General features: G+C 41.7%; 3 protein-coding genes across 3 annotated transcripts; 1 reads left to right on the top strand and 2 right to left on the bottom strand.

Moving 5' to 3' along the window:
- Positions 1-3719: 3719 nt before the first annotated feature.
- Positions 3720-5193, bottom strand: LOC311314483 (trypsin-1-like). Its single transcript, XM_084444851.1, has 6 exons — positions 5139-5193; positions 4847-4997; positions 4403-4653; positions 4129-4265; positions 3906-4007; positions 3720-3818 (listed from the first exon to the last, which is right to left on the bottom strand). Exons 1-6 carry the CDS (start codon positions 5176-5178, stop codon positions 3771-3773), a joined length of 729 nt encoding a protein of 242 aa, XP_084300977.1. The 5' UTR covers positions 5179-5193; the 3' UTR covers positions 3720-3770.
- Positions 5194-7633: 2440 nt separating this feature from the next.
- LOC311314477 (trypsin-1-like) lies at positions 7634-9829 on the bottom strand. The gene is made up of 6 exons (XM_084444845.1): positions 9734-9829; positions 9408-9558; positions 8990-9240; positions 8170-8306; positions 7954-8055; positions 7634-7798 (listed from the first exon to the last, which is right to left on the bottom strand). The coding sequence occupies exons 1-6, from the start codon at positions 9801-9803 to the stop codon at positions 7751-7753; spliced, it is 759 nt and encodes a 252-aa protein (XP_084300971.1). The 5' UTR covers positions 9804-9829; the 3' UTR covers positions 7634-7750.
- Positions 9830-15588: 5759 nt separating this feature from the next.
- Positions 15589-17184, top strand: LOC311314481 (trypsin-1-like). The gene is made up of 6 exons (XM_084444849.1): positions 15589-15662; positions 15814-15964; positions 16132-16382; positions 16537-16673; positions 16790-16891; positions 17020-17184. The coding sequence occupies exons 1-6, from the start codon at positions 15623-15625 to the stop codon at positions 17065-17067; spliced, it is 729 nt and encodes a 242-aa protein (XP_084300975.1). The 5' UTR covers positions 15589-15622; the 3' UTR covers positions 17068-17184.
- The last annotated feature ends 1129 nt before the right edge of the window (positions 17185-18313 follow it).

Raw genomic sequence — 18313 nt, 5'->3', positions numbered from 1 at the left:
CGGTATAACGCCCTGCCATTCATTGCGCCATAGACTTTTTTTCACTCGGTCTACATTACCAAGTTATTACAGTGTTTCCTATGGGACATGGGACCTTAATTCGGGAAAAAATATGTACGGTAGTCAATGGCGATAAACAAATAATTTTTTGATCCCGTTAGAATTGTGCCATGACTATCATATATGATGTGTGTCGATTTAAGACTTAATTTTGCAACTAAAGAAAGTCGCAGTTTGTCGCAATAAAGCAGTTATTCCAGAACGAGGTAAAACATTATTAAAAGAGGTGAAAATCACTATTAGTCTGGCCATGTTGAGAGCAGCAGGAATGTCAAGGAAAGTAAAGGCTTATTTATGCTCCCTTTTTGTACGAAAATCTATCCATCCGTTTAAACTGCCCTCATATTTTGCGTTGGTTAAAGCGCCATTTACGTTGGTTAAAGGAGTAGTAAAGGGAAAATGCATGTTTAGCCCTGTTTCAAGGTTACTTATGATATGGTTCAGATCAAAACGTTGACAAAACTAGCACTTTGGAGAAAGTCTGATAATTGCTCTACCACCGTTTTGGTCATACAATGTGGGTGGGTCCCCAACATGGGCGGCAGCAGTGAGTAGGCTAAACAAAGCAGAGAGCGCCAAATCGCCAGTAGAAGAAGACAGTCGATGCGCTGTGGATATTAGCCATTTAAGTGTACAAATTTGCCTTTTATTTGAAAGTTGGGGGACTACAAACTGTAGCGACCTCGGAGAAAAGGCTTTCATCTTTCCAACGATGTGTTTACTTTGGTGAGTAATGAAACGGTTTTGTCTGTAGACTCGGACGACCGGGCCGATGAAGCGCATTCATAGGTAAATTGCATTGAGAGTATCGCCCTGGACCAGGTCTAGGGTGTGGCTTGGTTGGGCTGCAGCCTAGTCTCGCGGGCCAGACGAAGTCGACTTCCGGTCCGGATTGTCTACTACGTCTGGTATTCAGGCGCTGAAATTTTGTTGAAGGAAGTTGGGGAAAAACGGGCGGATATCCCGTCAAAATTCCATAGAGAGTAGACAGTCCAGACCGGAAGAGATACGTTTTTTTTAAGAACTTCCACTAAGCGTCTGAAGTCCAGACTCTCCTCCGTAGAGAGTCTGGTTCCGAGACTAGCTGCAGCCTAACCAAAAATTGTGTTAGCCCCACCTAAGCCCTACCATAAACCAATACAAATAATTACCTAGCAGAATACGCCAATCCAGCAACTCCGCAGTTTAAGACTTTCAACAACAACAAAAAACAGATTTCTCTCTGACTCACATCACATCACCATATCAACGTGCCTCGCAAGCCCCTCTGACCAATGACAGCCTCCCGCCGGCGCGGACTTCAAACGTCTACCTTAGCTACTTCAAGTTCACGTCGTTACTAGCTACTAGTCATAACCACCGTGAATCATAAAGGTAATGGCCGTGTCCGAATGTCCATACTACATGCTACATACTATATAGTACATACTGCAACCGACAGATATAAAAAGTGGAAGAATGCAACAGCAGCGTTTAAGAAGCATGATGGGAGTGTTGCGCACAAGTCCGCCATGGAGAGACGGGATGAATTTAAGCTAGCAGCAACAGATGGCTCTAGACAGCAATCGTGCGAGAAAATCGTGAGTAGCCTACATGAAAGCTGTGGTCATGGCCCTACGTTATACTGCATGCCAAGGGATTGTTCACAGGGAGAGTAAACAGGGTGTAAAATCAAAATCCAGGTAAAAGAAAAAAATGTGACCCAGCGAGGAATAGCCTTAAAGCAAACTGATTCAAGTACATTTACTTCCATAAGAAACCTTTTCTCATCAGTTGTAAAACATTCAAATTTGGAATAGGCTTAAACAGGGAACATCTCAGTATTTTTGGTTCAAATCTTAGATGGATAACAAACTACTGCGGTAGACAGTGGGGACATAATTCACCCTGGAACATTGGGGTGGGGAAATGTTGCTGGCGCCAGTTGCCATGCGGCTATTTAAAGGCCACGCCCTTCCTGTTCCCTCTCTTCCTCTTCACTGACACTAAAATAAATGTTCTTTCACTTTCTCTCTCCCTCTCTCTTTCCCTCTCTCTCTCAGTCAACGCTCTTTTTTACGTAATATGCTAAGATGTAACCGGTTTAAAAACTTTCAACCGGAATTTGGCCTAGACGTCTGCAGGTCATTTAGACGTCTAGGCCAAACCGGGTCTAGGCCAAACCGGCAAACCGGCTAATCAACGTCTAGATGTTCACTGGGCTGCCATCCCATGTCGCATGTGTTTCTTCGTTTGCTGGTGACTCCCGTACGTTTGTGTGCTTCTGATTAATAATTATTTTCGTTACCAACAGTAGCCTGGTGCATTGTGTTTCTAGTTGTTTAGGGCGTGCTATTTTATACATTGACATTGAAATTCTGACATTAAGCTCAGCCCAACCCTCTATACAGTCAAGCCACACCATAGCCCTATCAAGCAATACATTCTAGCGTCGCCACTGTCCATAACATTAATGGTAGCGGTCAGTGGCTAAAGCAGTTACACTGATGATTCCTGTAACGTTATCTATTTTGCTGCAATTGGTTCAACTTCTGTTTGTAGACAAAGGTAAGGGATAAACCCAGATAACACAAGGCTAGCGGACCTACAGCAGGTAGACCGCTGGCAGACCTCTGGACGAATCAGCACAGGTCCATGTCTTTAAATAATTCCATAGTTTTGACTTTTCTATGATCAAAGGGAATTAAAAACCATACAATGGGAGACATTCATTAGACAGACCATGCCCTTCCAGTCTAAGAGTGAATATTACCAAAACCCGAGAGGCTATGTGGATTCTGTTCCTCCCGTTCCAGTCTACAGAAAAGGCACAATCTGAGACAACACTGACACACGACAACACTGAAAGTGGAGTTACTGAAAATGTTTTAAAAAAAGTCTGGTTTCAGTGACCTAGAACGCCGTTTGCGTGTGGCCGGAAGGCCAAACCGTGTTGAAAAATGCCTGGTTTCAAAAATACCTGTGTTTGTGTAAACAGGGCCTAAAACTGCTCTAGACCAGCACCAGGGTCACCAATGTAGCGTCGAAGAATTCTAAGACGAGGCCATTACACATTTTTCCCTGACTGGTGTCAGCCATTTATTTTAGTGTCAGCGAAGAGGAAGAGAGGGAACAGGAAGGGCGTGGCCTTTAAATAGCCGCATGGCAACTTCCGCCAGCAACATTTCCCCACCCCAATGTTCCAGGGTGAATTATGTCCCCACTGTCCACCGCAGTAGTTTGTTATCCATCTAAGATCTGAACCAAAAATACTGAGATGTTCCCTGTTTAAGCCTATTCCAAATTTGAATGTTTTACAACTGATGAGAAAAGGTTTCTTATGGAAGTAAATGTAATTGAATCAGTTTGCTTTAGGGCTATTCTTCGCTGGGTCTTGCACCCCAACACAAAATGGTCTGCATTTAGTGCTTAAAACTGGTAGACATTTTTTTCGTTTACCTGGATTTTGATTTTACACTCGATATTTGACTACCTTTGACCTGTATGAGTTACAGTACCCCTGGCATGCAAATACAGAATAAAATTGGTACTTCTGTTCAAAAAGAATGTATCTCTCTAGGAACCATAGAAAGATCAGGCTTGATCCATTCAAAATGAGCTGCGTCAAGTTCTTAAATTTAAACTTTATTTCGTTTCCATCTCCAGTTCAAGAGGTGGATCAAGAGGTAGAGTTGTGCAGCCGTGCTGGAGGTCTGGTGCTGGGATCAGACTTAGTTGCTGGCCATGGTGCTGGTGAGCCAGTCGTTGAACAGGCAGACCTGGAGGAGAAGAGAAAAAGACATGAGTGGATGCAGCTCTCTGTTGTTATCTCTAAAATAAGAGAAGAAAGCTCTTTTCAGTCTGACCTTGGCGTAGACACCGGGATGATCCCTCTCGGCACAGCCGTAGCCCCAGGACACAACACCCTGCAGCTCACCGTTGCACACCACAGGGCCACCGGAGTCACCCTGAGAGAGAGAAAATTAGAAAAGAGGAGAAAAAAGAGTTGTTTGATGTCCATGTCAATAATGACCAAACACAAGTCCTCTCTGTTGCGTCACTGGGCTGGGAGGTCAGATTTGCACTAACCTGGCAAGAGTCCTTGCCTCCCTCCAGGTAGCCAGCACAGAACATGGCGTCAGTGATCATGCCAGGGTAAGCGTTGTCACAGTCCTCAGAGGACAGGATGGGGATGTCCAGGCACTGCAGCTTGTTGCTGTCAGCAGCTGTTACATGAAATGGAGGGATGAGGGTGGAAGAGAAGAAGAGAGGGAGACAAAGAGAAAGAGTTATAATATTAAACTGGCCAAATACACAGTGTAACACAAAACCAGAATACCATGGTGGTATACACTATACTCACTGGAGCTCATGGTGTTGCCCCAGCCAGAGACTTTGCACATGGTGCCGGCGGGGGCACAGCTGGAGGGCAGAGCCACGGGCTGCACGTAGGAGTTGAGGGTGGCGGGCTTGCGCAGCTTGATCAGCATGATGTCGTTGTTGATGTTGTAAGAGCTGTAATCTGGATGACGGATCACGCGGGAAGAGCGAATGAACTGCTCCTTACCCTCCTTCACCTTGATGTTGTGCTCTCCAAGACGAACCTCCACACGACTGCAAGAGAGAGACAGACAGGAAGAGATATACTGTATACGAGTATTCAAGTCAAGATGGATAGCTTTGTTGTTTTTCAGTAATAAATCAATTTACAGGAATGACTGTGCTGCTGTGGGTGTCCTGGTTCTATCCATTGGTTTTCCTTTGGTGTGTGAAGCTTGTAGAGAAAGTCAACATGTGGTCTACTTACGACTTGTAGCAGTGAGCAGCAGACACAACCCAGTTCTTGTTGACCAGGGAACCACCACAGAAGTGGTACCCAGATTGCAGAGACACCTGGTGGGGCTGGGAGTAGGGCTTGCACTCATACCCTCCGACGATCTTATCGTCCTCCGTGGCGACTGAAAAGAGACAGAATTTTTTTGTCAAGGGCTAATCAAAGAGTAATTAAACACTATATTGTAATCACTGAATTTAAATACAAAGTCATTTGCGAAAGATCTAAGTATTCAACTATCTGTAGAGACAAGTTTTCTACTCACAAGCAGCTCCGATGAGCAGAACGAAGACCAGAGACCTCATGGTTGCTGTGTGATTCGGTTGATGAGTTGTCCAGACCTGCAGCCCTGGTTTATATACAGTCAGAAGCACTGTCACAGCTCCAGGAGGACAGCCTCATTGGTCAGTAGGGATCCAATCAGCAGAACAGTGATAAGATTAGGTGATCCCTTATCAGAAGTGTTACTAGCATGTGTTTCAGATAGAGTCCCAGGTAACTTACTGTTTTTGAATGTTTTTCATGTTCATTGTTTTTATACGGTAGGTTTTTGTATAATATCCTGCAAGCAAAAATGCCCACTACAGCCACTGCCTCCAGGCTAAACTAGTTATCAAACCTTTCCATCACTGTAGCCTGAATGTTAACAGAGAGGTGGCTGACCGGCTTACTACTGCACAACAAGTGGAGGGACAGAGAAACAAGACGTGTCTGAACTATCTAGCTATCATTTGAGATCAATTGTGTTTTTGGCAAACTCTTTTCATTCTTTCATAAAAATATTTAGATAAAATAGAGGAAGTATTAAAATCCAATAATCCATATAGAGAGGGTTTGCTACTCGAGAGCAATCGCAAAAGTGAATAAATAGCACACCTATAAACAAAAACAAATACAAAACTGCTTTCCTAGATCAATCAACCTTGTATTAATTATTCGCTGGAATTTTTTTCCCATTAATGATCCTAAACATCTGTGAATTCATACTTTAAATAAATAAATAAATAACTTTATTAAAGTATAGAGTACAAATTATACAGTACAAAACAATAACAAAAAAAGTGACAGTCACTGCAAAAAATGAAACAAAACTTTTTACACAAAAATGAAAATAAAATAGCCAGGGTACATATACCAAGCTTGATGTCAATATTCTTTCACGCAAATAAATCAAAGGAGGTACACAAACTTACTGTCTTCATAACCTTCTTATTACCAGAGGAAAATATAGTTTTTATGTATTGTTGTGTTTCATTTTTGAGAATATTAAACAAGGGTTTAGAATTAGTAAATTTGGATTTGTGAATGTGAAATTTAGCTAAACTAATTATCATCTTAATAATATAATATTCTTTGGTTTTACCTATAACTTTAATAAAACCAAACCAAACATTCACTAGACATAGTGTGAAATCAGGGTCAATATTATCAATAATAAATCTACTTAGGTCCTTCCATAGTCTTTTTGTATGAGTGCAATGCCAAAATGCATGAAGAAGTGTTTCTGGGGGTACATTACAAAATGAACAATTAACATTATTATCTTTTATACATTTCACAATATAGTGATTTGTAGGATAACATTATGTGTAAAATTCTAAAAGAGACTTGTCCACAGCGTACTCCTTGGGAGTTACAGGAATTCCAAATTACAGAGGAATTCAGAATAGCTCAGCAAAAGCCCATCATTATTGAATAATTGCTTCACCGATATTATTTGTGAACCAGTTCTAAAAATAAAACGAGAGATTTATTTTTATATAATATGTTTCTGTTATTCCAAATAAAATGTTTGTGAGGCGAAGAAAATGGTTTAGATAATGGATTTGTGATCCATGCTGTAATGCCAAATCTCTTTCTTCCTTGTTGAGTGCTGCTTAGGGCGGTCGCGGGAGTCTCCAAAACGGAATAAATGATGAGATGATATTTTATACCTGTATTAATAAAGGTTAATAAATAAAAAATAAATAAATACCACCCATAAGAACACAAAATGCTTTTCCTAGATTAATCTTGTATTAACTAAGATATCTACAGGAAAAAATATTGTTCTCATGGACAGAAATACAAGGATTAGGATTTATATTTTGTATGCAATTGTATGCAATGTAGAGAGGTAGTCATTTCTGCCCTCTAGTGGTGGGTGGGAAGTATTTATAACTCCTAAGAAGAGAGAAAAATAATTAGTGGATCCACCCTGTAATTTAGATCCGCTCCAAAATCGAATCAAGTCCACGGTACGTTGGGCCGAAATTATGTACCAAGTATGAACGTTATAGGGTTATTTGTTTTCAAGCTATGGTGTGAACAAAATGTCCATCCAGACACCCACATACCCACAGACACATACACACACAGACAGCAGTGAACACCCTACTTGCACGCTTCAGCGGACATTTAGAATGTGCCATATCTAACACAAGGGCAACCTTAATGTGGGAGAATGACCATAATACACCCACTCTACCATCACTGGATGACTATAGTACCTCCTGAGCCACAGCCATCCAGATGACTGCCTGACAGACATAGAAAAACAGTGCCATTTCCACAAGGAACTACAGTAATATCATTGCAATCCTGGACTATTGTATTTTCTGTCACTTTACAGTCACAGCGTACTGTACATTTGGTTAGATTTTGACCCTTTTGCAACAATGAGAGAACCAAAAATGCCAGAGGGGATCTATAATTATGACTAGGCACGTTTGGTTTTTGATTTCTGGATTTGATTTTGTGAAAAGACTGAATTGACTGAAAAAAGGTATTCTGAATTCTTTATTTGTCAAAAGCTTTCGTCCCCAGTACAAAAGTTGGACATTGAAGGATGTAGAGTTGTCCAGCTGTGCTGGTGGTCTGGTGCTGCTGGGGTCAGCTTTAATTGCTGGCCATGGTGCTGGTGAGCCAGTCATTGAAGAGGCACACCTGGAAGATGCAAGAATAGCAAACTAAAAATACAATAGGTTTAGTTGGGCATTGGTGATATGATGATATGAGTTTGGCGGGAAACTGTTATAGTGGTTTTGTTATCTCTAGTAATATAGTATCTAATACAAGAAGGAACCTATTTTCAGTCTGACCTTGGCGTAGACACCGGGATAATCCACCTCGGCACAGCCGTAGCCCCAGGACACAACACCCTGCAGCTCACCGTTGCACACCACAGGGCCACCGGAGTCACCCTGAGAGAGAAAATTAGAAAAGAGGAGAAAAATGGGTCGTTTGATGTCCATGTCAATAATGACAAAACACAAGTCATCTCTGTTGTATCACTGAGAGATGAGAGTTGCACCAACCTGGCAAGAGTCCTTGCCTCCCTCCAGGTAGCCAGCGCAGAACATGGCGTCAGTGATCATGCCAGGGTAGGAGTTGTCACAGTCCTCAAAGGACAGGATGGGGATGTCCAGGCACTGCAGCTTGTTGCGGTCAGCAGCTGTGACATGAAATGGAGGGATGAAGGGTGGAAGAGAAGAAGAGAGGGAGACAAAGAGAAAGAGTTATCATGTTAAACTGGCCAAATACAGTGTAACACCAAACCAGAATACCATGGTAGTATTCTCACGGTGCAGCTTCTTGCCGTTAGCAACTTTGAGGAGAGGGACACAAGCAATAATGGAGGGAGTGAAGACAGTGTTGCTTGCTACTAGGGGTGTAACAATATATCGTGCCACAATATATCGCGATACAAAAACGTCACAATACGTATCGTCAAGGTGAAAACAATATCGTGATATGTTTATTGTATATCAGTGAATGCTGGCTACACAACGCTGGTAACAAACACGTCTTTTGTCCCTAGGCCTATCCATGATATTACAATAGTTAAGCTCTAAATTCACAAAGTGTAGTGGAGTAGAAATGTGGAGAAATGCACTATTGGTGTGAACAGCAGCGCTACTGCAACGTTTCACACCTGCCCTTAGTGTATCGTATCGTTATCGTCAACCCAATATTGTGTATTGTATCGTATCATGAGATTAGTGTATCGTTACACCCCTACTTGATACACACCACCATTATGTTTAGATTAGTAAACTGATAATCCCTGTATGGCATAGTAAGTATGGTAAGTCAACACTGTACACACTTCAACATTGAGCGTGTTGGTGTACTCACTGGAGCTCATGGTGTTTCCCCAGCCGGAGACTTTGCACATGGTGCCGGCGGGGGCACAGCTGGAGGGCAGAGCCACGGGCTGCACTTCGGGGGTAAGGATGGCGGGCTTGCTCAGCTTGATCAGCATGACGTCATTGTCGATGTTGTAAGAGCTGTAATTGGGGTGACGGATCACGCGGGAGGAAGCAATGAACTGCTCGCTACCCTCGAGCACCCTGATGTGGTGCTCTCCAAGACGTACCTCTATACGACTGGGGGAGAGGGAGAGAAAGAGGCAGAGGAAAGGTCAAGAGATCAATATTGTTCGCATTCACTATTGTCTTCAAAGATAACGTGGTTGATTTTTGTTGCTTGTCATTGGTTAACATTTGTGAAACAGTCAACATCTACAGGAAGTAGATCTGTGTTGCCTACTTACGACTTGTAGCAGTGAGCAGCAGACACAACCCAGTTCTCGTTGACCAGGGAGCCACCACAGAAGTGGTACCCAGATTGCAGAGACACCTGGTGGGGCTGGGAGTGGGGGGTGCACTCATACCCTCCGACGATCTTATCGTCCTCCGTGGCGACTGAAACCAAGAGAGAAAAACAGTAAGCAAGTGCTTTAGATGTATAGCTTGAGATGCTCTAAGCCACTATAACCCAGTTTGTCAATCTGTTCTCAGATGTTTATATCTTTGTAAAACTTTATCCATATAGACGTAAAATCCCTGTTCATTCCTCTATGGTCATCTTTATACTCACAGGCAGCTCCGATGAGCAGAACGAAGACGAGAGACCTCATGGTTGTGATGTGATCCTGACAGTGATTCATTCAGACCCGTACCATTGGCTTATATGCACAGTCAGAAGCGCCATCTGATTTCATCAAGGTCCTTGATTGGTCAAGCCAAATAGTCAATCAAAAAAATGAACAACATCACGTGTCTTGCAATGTTCTTTGAAAGCCCAGATGTGGCACTAGGCCCACTTGCAATCTCATCTTGAGCATTACCTTAGCAATACCTTAAGTCTTAAAAAAGAAAATGTTGCTCCTTATTAAATGGTTTTATAATCACAGCTGTTTAACATTGGGAGTTTGGATTAAAGACCACCTAAAAGCTTTAGACATTGAAATGTCCCATTGAGGATATGTAAAAACTTTTGTTTTTATTACAAAAAGCACCATCCATAACAAGATGAAAATCATTTGATTTGTAACACTAAGCAACCAAATGTTTTTGATTATTCATAATACATACATTTATACATTTATTTACACGATCCAAGTTTTGTATTCTGTTCCTGCAATATTACTTTGTTGATCACCCAGCCAGATCAACAAACTTATTGAATAAACTATTGTTAAAGTGTGTTATGATCAAATAGATGAAAAATAAACAATTGTTTTTTTGTTTTGCCTGATTCAAAGAAAACAAATGAGGGTTTAATGTGGCCACAGTTAAAATGGGCCTTATCTTGTCCCCAACACTACAGTCACAGCTGTAAGATTCACACCCTTGTTTGATGTTTCCCCCTCTCTCTCTAGGTCATCCTTGTTTCCCTGGAAAAGTCTCTAAATATAGGCCTACAGTATAATCTCTGCAAGGCCAACCCTTAGCTTTGTGCCACAAATACAGTAACAGTTTGAACTGGTTTAAATGTATAATTTTTCTAATGGTTTTTAAACTGTTTTAAAATTCACTGATTCCTCAGATATTTCAAATTGAAGTTTGTTAGCATTATTAGCTGGAAATGGAAGCAGGTGGTTGAATGTTGTATCCTATCTAAAAAAGAAATACATTTCACTCCCTGTTGCTGCACAAGTTCTTCTGCTGCTCTACCAGAGCATAATACTTCAGCCCATTCTCCTCTGCTGCTCCCCGCTTCTTTAACTGCCTCTAATAAGAACAAACATCACACACAATGCCCCATGCCCAGCCTTCCCACTCCCAACCTCTCAGACCTCAACACGGACCACTGCCCATGACCCCAGGACCCCCTCAGGCTGCAGATACACATCCCAGGCCTGGAAATGTGCTTCAGCAGGAGCTTTGTCCCCTCTGCCAAAGCATCCCTTAACAACACACCGCAATAAACTTATGTAATCATCATTATATGTTGTGTGTGTATAGGTATGTGTGCTTAAAGGTGGTTGGTGCTTGGATAATAATACAAATAAAATAATAATAATTAAAATAATTAAAACCAGGGACTCTCTTTAAAGCAGTCACCCTAAATAAAAGCAGCAGTAAAAAGATTAGTTTTGAGTTTCTTTTTTTAATTACTAACAGTGTTGATGACTCATGTTTTCTGGGAGTGAATTCTAGAGTTTGGGCCATAGGGACTAAAAAGCTGATTCTCCTCTTTTCATCCAGATTTTAGGAATGACCAGCAAATTGCAGTCAGATGAGAGCATTGATGTCAAATCAATTCTAAAAGATACAGGTAGCCAAAGACGGGATTGGACAGCAGGAATGATATGATCCCTCATTTTAGTGTGTGTTGGGATTCTAGCAGCAGCATTTTGAACTTGTTGCAGGATCTTAATGGACTTATTGGGTAGACCAGCTACAACTGCATTACAGTAATTGAGTCTGCTAGACACCAACGCTTGTATGAGTTTTTCCCAATCGGCAACGAAGATAATACCACAGACCTTAGAGACATTTGAGGTGATAATATGCTGTTTTACAGACATTGCTCATGTGGTTGTTGAAACTTAGATCACTACCAAAGATAACACCTAGATTTCTTTGTGATCTTTGGGCTTCAGACACACAGAGTCTAGATAGGGTAACAAATCTATTCTATTCTTGTGTTCCATTAACAATAACAAGGTCTTTGTCTTTATTTAATCGCAGAAAGTTCTGGTACATCCACAAGTTTATATCAATACATACAATCAAGTAGGGAGCTGACAGACTTGTGGGCATCAAGTACTAATAACAGATATAACTGAGTGCAATCTGATGGAAGCTATTGTTTTGTTTATTGATAATTCTAGCTAGTGGAAGCATGTATAGATTAAGTAGCAATATATAGATTTCCTGTAAAGGACATTAATCTATTTTAATTATAATGTGTGCTTTTTCTGTGTATTGCATAATTACAAAGACCTTAATTGCAATCTTTGAATCTTTTTTAATTTCTTTTTTTAATCAACCTATCAGTTTTTTTTCTTCAAGGCTAAGCCTCAAGCCTACAAGCTCCAAGTCCTTTTTCTCTGTGGTCATCACCAGAAGCGTTAACCACACCCAGACTCTCTTCGCTACAGTTGACAGACTGACCAACCCTCCAGTCCAATTTCCTCCTGAACTCTGCTCTGTTCATAAATGCAATTATTTTGCCTTGTATTTTAATTCTAAAATCAGTGATATCCGCTCAGCCATCAGCTCCTCTGCACCTTGTGCGGTAACCACATCATGTTCCCCTCTGCCCACTGAGTGGCTTCCCTGCCTGTCCCAGTTCAGGGAAATTGACAACAAGACTCTTGAGGAAATAGTGCAGCATCTCAAACCATCTACATGTTCTTTAGATCCTGCACCCTCAAGTTTTTTAAAAGATAACTTTAGTTATTTATGTTCAGGGGTGCTACTGATTATCAACAGTTCTCTTTGGACCGGCCTATTTCCGAAATCTTTAAAGACAGCAGTCATTAAACCTCTTTAAAAAAAGAGAGAGGACTAGATCCTCTCAAACTAGTTAATTATTGCCATATTTCCAACCTTCCCTTCATTAGTAAGATTCTCGAGAAGGCTGTTTTTAATCAACTTAACTACTTTTTAAACAAGACCTGACTCTAAGCCTCTTGTCAGTATGTTTTTAGAACCCATCACAGTACTGAGACAGCACTTATCAACGTTTTAAATGATATCCGCATGAACACTCAGGTAAGAATTCTGTTCTTGTTCTACTAGACCTCAGTGCAGCATTTGACACTATAGATCACCAAATACTTGATATTGATAGACTTCACCACTGGATTGGGCTCTCTGAAGCAGCATTAAACTGGTTCAAATCTTACCTGCAAGACAGGGATTATTTTGTAGCAGTTAATAATCACCAATCAGAACGAATCCCTCTGGCCTCTGGGGTTCCCCAAGGCTCCGTCCTTGGCCCTCTGTTGTTCAACTTATATATGCTTCCCCTTGGAAAATCCTTCATAGGAACCATATGTCATACCACAGCTATGCAGCTGACACACAATTGTATCTGTCACTTACCCCTGATGACTACCAACCAATTGATCATCTGCAACACTGTCTTAATCAGGTAAACAGCTGGATGCATAACAACTTCCTCCAGCTAAATACGGAAAAAACTGAAATGATAGTCTTTGGAAGCAAAGAACCTAGACTAAAACTAGCCACCCATCCGGATGCCCTTGGGCTACAAACCTCCACACATGTTAGAAAACTTGGTGTAATTATTGACTCTGACCTGAACTTTGACAACCATATTAAAACAATCACTAAGTCCGCCTATTATCACCTCAAGAATATAGCCAGAGTAAGAAGCTGTATGTCGTTCCAAGACTTAGACACCCTCATACATGCCTTTGTTTCTAGTAGTGTAGACTACTGTAATGCTCTTTTTACTGGTCTCTCCAAAAAGTCCATAAAATGTCTCCAACTCATCCAGAATGCTGCTGCCAGAGTCCTAACTAGAACCAAAAGAAGTGCGCATATCACTCCCATCCTCAAATCGCTGCATTGGCTTCCAGTCAAACACAGAATAGATTTTGAAAGTGATGCTCACAGTTTTTAAAGGACAATGCTCGTTTTTGACAACCTGGACCTTATTTACGACATATTATAAGACGTTTGACTCACCGAGATCACTTTGGTGTAGTTCGGAGGCCTGTAGAAGAAATGTAATATCCAGCGCGAGCCAGTATATGCATGTAATGGCGGTGGTGGGGGCAACGAGAATGCAGCTTCTAAAAATCTATTTTCTGCCGCGAAACGGTTGTTTTCATCAATCTGTCTTGATGAATCGCTAGTTGTGCTTACATAGAGCATAACTGTTGTGGTTTTCACATGCTATGATCTTTCGAAACGTCTTTCGAAACGAAATAGCTTCCTCACTTGCTCCAGCACTAATGCGCACAGCGCGCAATCGTTGCTCCAGCACGCTGTGCGCATGCGTGCTGGAGCAAGTGAGGAAGCTATTTCGTGTCTAAAGACGTTTCTAAAGATCATATTACAGAGGCATGTGAAAAACCACAACAGGCCTATGCTCTCTATGTAAGCACAACTAGCGATTCATCAAGACAGATTGATGAAAACAACCGTTTCTCGGCAGAAAATAGATTTTTAGAAGCTGCATTCTCGTTGCCCCCACCACCGCCATTACATGGATATACTGGCTCGCGCTGGATTTTAAATTTCTTCTACATGCCTCCGAACTACACCAAAGTGATCTCGGTGAGTCAAACGTCTTATACTATGTCGTAAATAAGGTCCAGGTTGTCAAAAACGAGCATTGTCCTTTAAAGCTCTAAATGGTTCAGGACCCAGTTACATCCTTGACATGATCCCTGGGCAGATCCCTGGGCACAGGTCAACATATTGTGCCTAGGATCAAAAACAAAATATGGCGAGGCAGCATTTTGCTTCTATGCCGCACAAAGCTGGAACCTACTTCCCCTAGAAGTCAGGTCCCACTGTCATGTGTTTTAAATCGAATTCCGTTTAAGATGGAAAACGTTGCTTTTTACACAGGCCTTTGAATAATCATTTAAAAGAACTGTATTTTATTTTCAAGTCCAGATATTATTATAGCACGTGCTCTTATTATGCTTTTATTATTTTGTTATTTTTGTTGTTGTCATTTTATCCATTTATCTTGTTTTATTTTATTGTTTTTATCAATTTTACCATTGTACTGATTGTATTGGTTGATTTTATCCCTGTTATTTTATTGTATTATTCAACCATTGTACTGTTTTATTATCACTGTGAAGCACTTTGAATTACATTCACTTGTACAAAACTGTGCTATATAAATAAAGCTGAACTGAACTGAACCTTGTTTCTCTTTGACCTGGGTCTTGTCCCCACGTCCCCTGCTTTTCCTGGGTGGGTGCCGGGTCAAGAGAGTTGGAGTGTGAAGCTGCCCAGCTGTGCTCCATGTAGCATGGCTCTAAACCAAGACTGGGACATGCAGATTACAGTGTGTACCAAACACATGAGCAACAAGACCAAACCAGAACATAGTCACAAAGTCCTTCCGCTGCATTAAAGTCCATGCATTACTTTACATGTTTGTTTAATTATTTAAGTGTTTTGATGGGTCTATGGAAGTGCTTCATGATCATTGGCCAGGCTTCTAACAACCAGTCTGTTTACTAGTGTACTGTATATACTGTAGAAAGACCAGGTTCAATGTTGCAGAAATGTATTCATTAATGTTCATTATTGCAACAAAACATATTATTATCAAACACAAATTTTATTATAAAACACTACAAAATACATTTTCTCTGTAAACAGCTGCTAAGGAAACAACTTTTCTTGAAACTCTCCAGGGAACCTGATTGGTCCACACAAGTATTCAGGGTTTGATTGGGTGTGTTCTGAAGGGTAAGAATCTCAATATAAACCAGAGGTGCAGGTCTGGACCTCTCATCTACAGGATCACACTGCAACCATGAGGTCTCTGGTCTTCATTCTGCTCATCGGAGCTGCTTGTGAGTAGAGAGCCATCCTCAACAGATAATTGAATACTCATGTACTCTAGCCTTTCAGGATTTCAATAAAGGATCCTGACATTGTAAGACTCAGCGATGAGGTGTCAGAAGAAAGAAAAGAACAAACTGTTTGCCATTCTTTTGGTTTCAGTCGCCACGGAGGATGATAAGATCGTCGGAGGGTATGAGTGCAAGCCCCACTCCCAGCCCCACCAGGTGTCTCTGCAATCTGGGTACCACTTCTGTGGTGGCTCCCTGGTCAACGAGAACTGGGTTGTGTCTGGTGCTCACTGCTACATGTCGTAAGAAGGCAACACAGATCTACTTCCTGTAGATGTTGACTGTTTCACAAATGTTAACCAATGACAAGCAACAAAAATCAACCACGTTATCTTTGAAGACAATAGTGAATGCGAACAATATTGATCTCTTGACATTTCCTCTGCCTCTTTCTCTCCCTCTCCCCCAGTCGTATGGAGGTTCATCTTGGAGAGCACCACATCAGGGTGACTGAGGGTAGCGAGCAGTTCATTGCTTCCTCCCGCGTGATCCGTCACCCCAATTACAGCTCTTACAACATCGACAATGACATCATGCTGATCAAGCTGAGCAAGCCCGCCATCCTCACCCCCGAAGTGCAGCCTGTGGCTCTGCCCTCCAGCTGTGCCCCCGCCGGCACCATGTGCAAAGTCTCTGGATGGGGAGACACCATGAGCTCCAGTGAGTAAAGGTTGAAGTTTAACTAAGTCGGACATCTTTGTGGTGAAAGTGCATATTGTGTATGGGTGGTCAGTTTATCACTTGTAACATACTTTACATGTTATGTACTCACCGTCCTCTCAATTAATTCCTTCATCCATCTCTCTTTTTACAGCTGCTGACAGCAACAAGCTGCAGTGCCTGGACATCCCCATCCTGTCCTTTGAGGACTGTGACAACTCCTACCCTGGCATGATCACTGACGCCATGTTCTGCGCTGGCTACCTGGAGGGAGGCAAGGACTCTTGCCAGGTTGGTGCAACTCTCATCTCCCAGTGATACAACAGAGATGACTTGTGTTTTGTCACTATTTACATTGACATCAAATAACCCCTTTTTCTCCTCTTTTCTAATTTTCTCTCTCTCAGGGTGACTCCGGTGGCCCTGTGGTGTGCAACGGTGAGCTGCAGGGTGTTGTGTCCTGGGGCTATGGCTGTGCCGAGAGGGATCACCCCGGGGTCTATGCTAAGGTGAGACTGAAAAAAGGTTTCTTGTTGTATTTCAGATAACAAAACAGAGATATAACATTTCCACCAAACTCATATCATTCCCCACTGAATGCATCCACTAATGTCTCTCTCTGTCTCTCAACTTCCAGGTCTGCCTGTTCAACGACTGGCTCACCAGCACCATGGCCAGCTCCTAAGCCTGATCCCAGCACCAGACCTCCAACACAGCTGCACAACACTACCTCTTGTGCATTTCAACATCCACCTTTTGCACTGGAGATGAAAGTGTTATAAATAAAGCATTTGGAGCCAGATTTTCCAGTCTTTTCAGTCTTTAATCACAAATGCTTTTAAAAATGTGCCTTGTCACAATTATAGATCCCCTCTGGTGTTTTTGGTTGTCTTATGGTTGCACAAAGGTGCAAAGCTAACCAGACTGCAGTTGTGAGGTGATTGTACACGAAAGAGCCTGGTTATTGACTTAATTATTATAATGATGTTCTGTACAGTTACTAATGATGAACTGCAATCCAGGCCCCAGAAATGTACTTTATCTGAATATTGCAGAATAACTCCCATAGTGAGGGAGAATCTTTGTCTTGGATGAGGCAGGTTCTAAATATCATCAGGCTCTAAATGTCATCATTAGTCAGTGATGGCTTGATTTTCCACATCATATGTTTTCTACATGTTGATGTTTGTTATTCTAATTTCTAGCCTATTTTTGTTCATTACTTCCAGCATTTGTTATTTTTCCCGGAAATTTCATTGAGTATTTTTTTTCTAGGAGGCTTACTTGTGTCACTCTACCCTGGGCGGGAGAGTTATGTCGGGCTCACACTACAGGATTTTGGTCCGATTTATCCCCGATTCATTCCTCCATACAATCGGAGGAGAAATCTGGTCTAGAACGTTGGTTGGTACAGATTTTCGGCCCAGATTATCTTGTAATGTGAGGGGTTTACAGATCCAATCTTAATCCTAAGGATTGGCTTGCAGACCCATTGGGGCTGCCCAGATAATATCAAACATATATCTCTGATATTTAAGATTATTAGGCTACATCACTAGCCTACTTCACAAGCGAGACAGCGAGACAAGTTATTTTCAAATCTTGTCATGTAATCTCCTTAAACCAGGCCAAGTCCAGCCTGGCTTATGTGCATGGCTGGCTTGTTTCTGTTCAGGACTGGTAGGATGGAAGCCAGTCATGCCACTGAAATAGCTGTGAATTGAAATTACATTAAATAATGTCTGATAAATTAAGACAGGTCGCCTGGACACATCAGTTCCAATGCTTCCAATGCTAAATCAGCACAATAAGAGCTGGATAGCCAGTTAGCTCATGAGCTCACAACAACTAGCAGCAGCTGCCATAACATTAATGGCAGTGGCTAAAGCAGTTACACTGATGATTCCTGTAACGTTAGCTATTTTGCTGTA

This window comes from Borostomias antarcticus, assembly GCF_949987555.1.
Source record: "Borostomias antarcticus genome assembly, chromosome: 10".
In the NCBI taxonomy this organism is placed as follows: Eukaryota; Metazoa; Chordata; class Actinopteri; order Stomiiformes; family Stomiidae; genus Borostomias; species Borostomias antarcticus.
The sequence above is the reverse complement of the archived record's forward strand: the minus strand, read 5'-3'. Positions and strand labels throughout refer to the sequence as shown.

Bases quoted from the DNA above. Each gene is read 5' to 3' on its own strand.
- LOC311314477 (XM_084444845.1), bottom strand. From the start codon at position 9,803: ATGAATCACTGTCAGGATCACATCACAACCATGAGGTCTCTCGTCTTC. The intron at 8,307-8,989 runs GTGAGTACACCA...TTCATGTCACAG, and splicing joins GGGAAACACCATGAGCTCCA to CTGCTGACCGCAACAAGCTG. The intron at 7,799-7,953 runs GTCAGACTGAAA...TGCATCTTCCAG, and splicing joins ATCCCGGTGTCTACGCCAAG to GTGTGCCTCTTCAATGACTG.
- LOC311314481 (XM_084444849.1), top strand. From the start codon at position 15,623: ATGAGGTCTCTGGTCTTCATTCTGCTCATCGGAGCTGCTT. The intron at 15,965-16,131 runs GTAAGAAGGCAA...CCTCTCCCCCAG, and splicing joins GGTGCTCACTGCTACATGTC to TCGTATGGAGGTTCATCTTG. The intron at 16,383-16,536 runs GTGAGTAAAGGT...CTCTTTTTACAG, and splicing joins GGGAGACACCATGAGCTCCA to CTGCTGACAGCAACAAGCTG.
- LOC311314483 (XM_084444851.1), bottom strand. From the start codon at position 5,178: ATGAGGTCTCTGGTCTTCGTTCTGCTCATCGGAGCTGCTT. The intron at 4,654-4,846 runs GTAAGTAGACCA...TCTCTCTTGCAG, and splicing joins GCTGCTCACTGCTACAAGTC to TCGTGTGGAGGTTCGTCTTG. The intron at 4,266-4,402 runs GTGAGTATAGTG...TTCATGTAACAG, and splicing joins GGGCAACACCATGAGCTCCA to CTGCTGACAGCAACAAGCTG.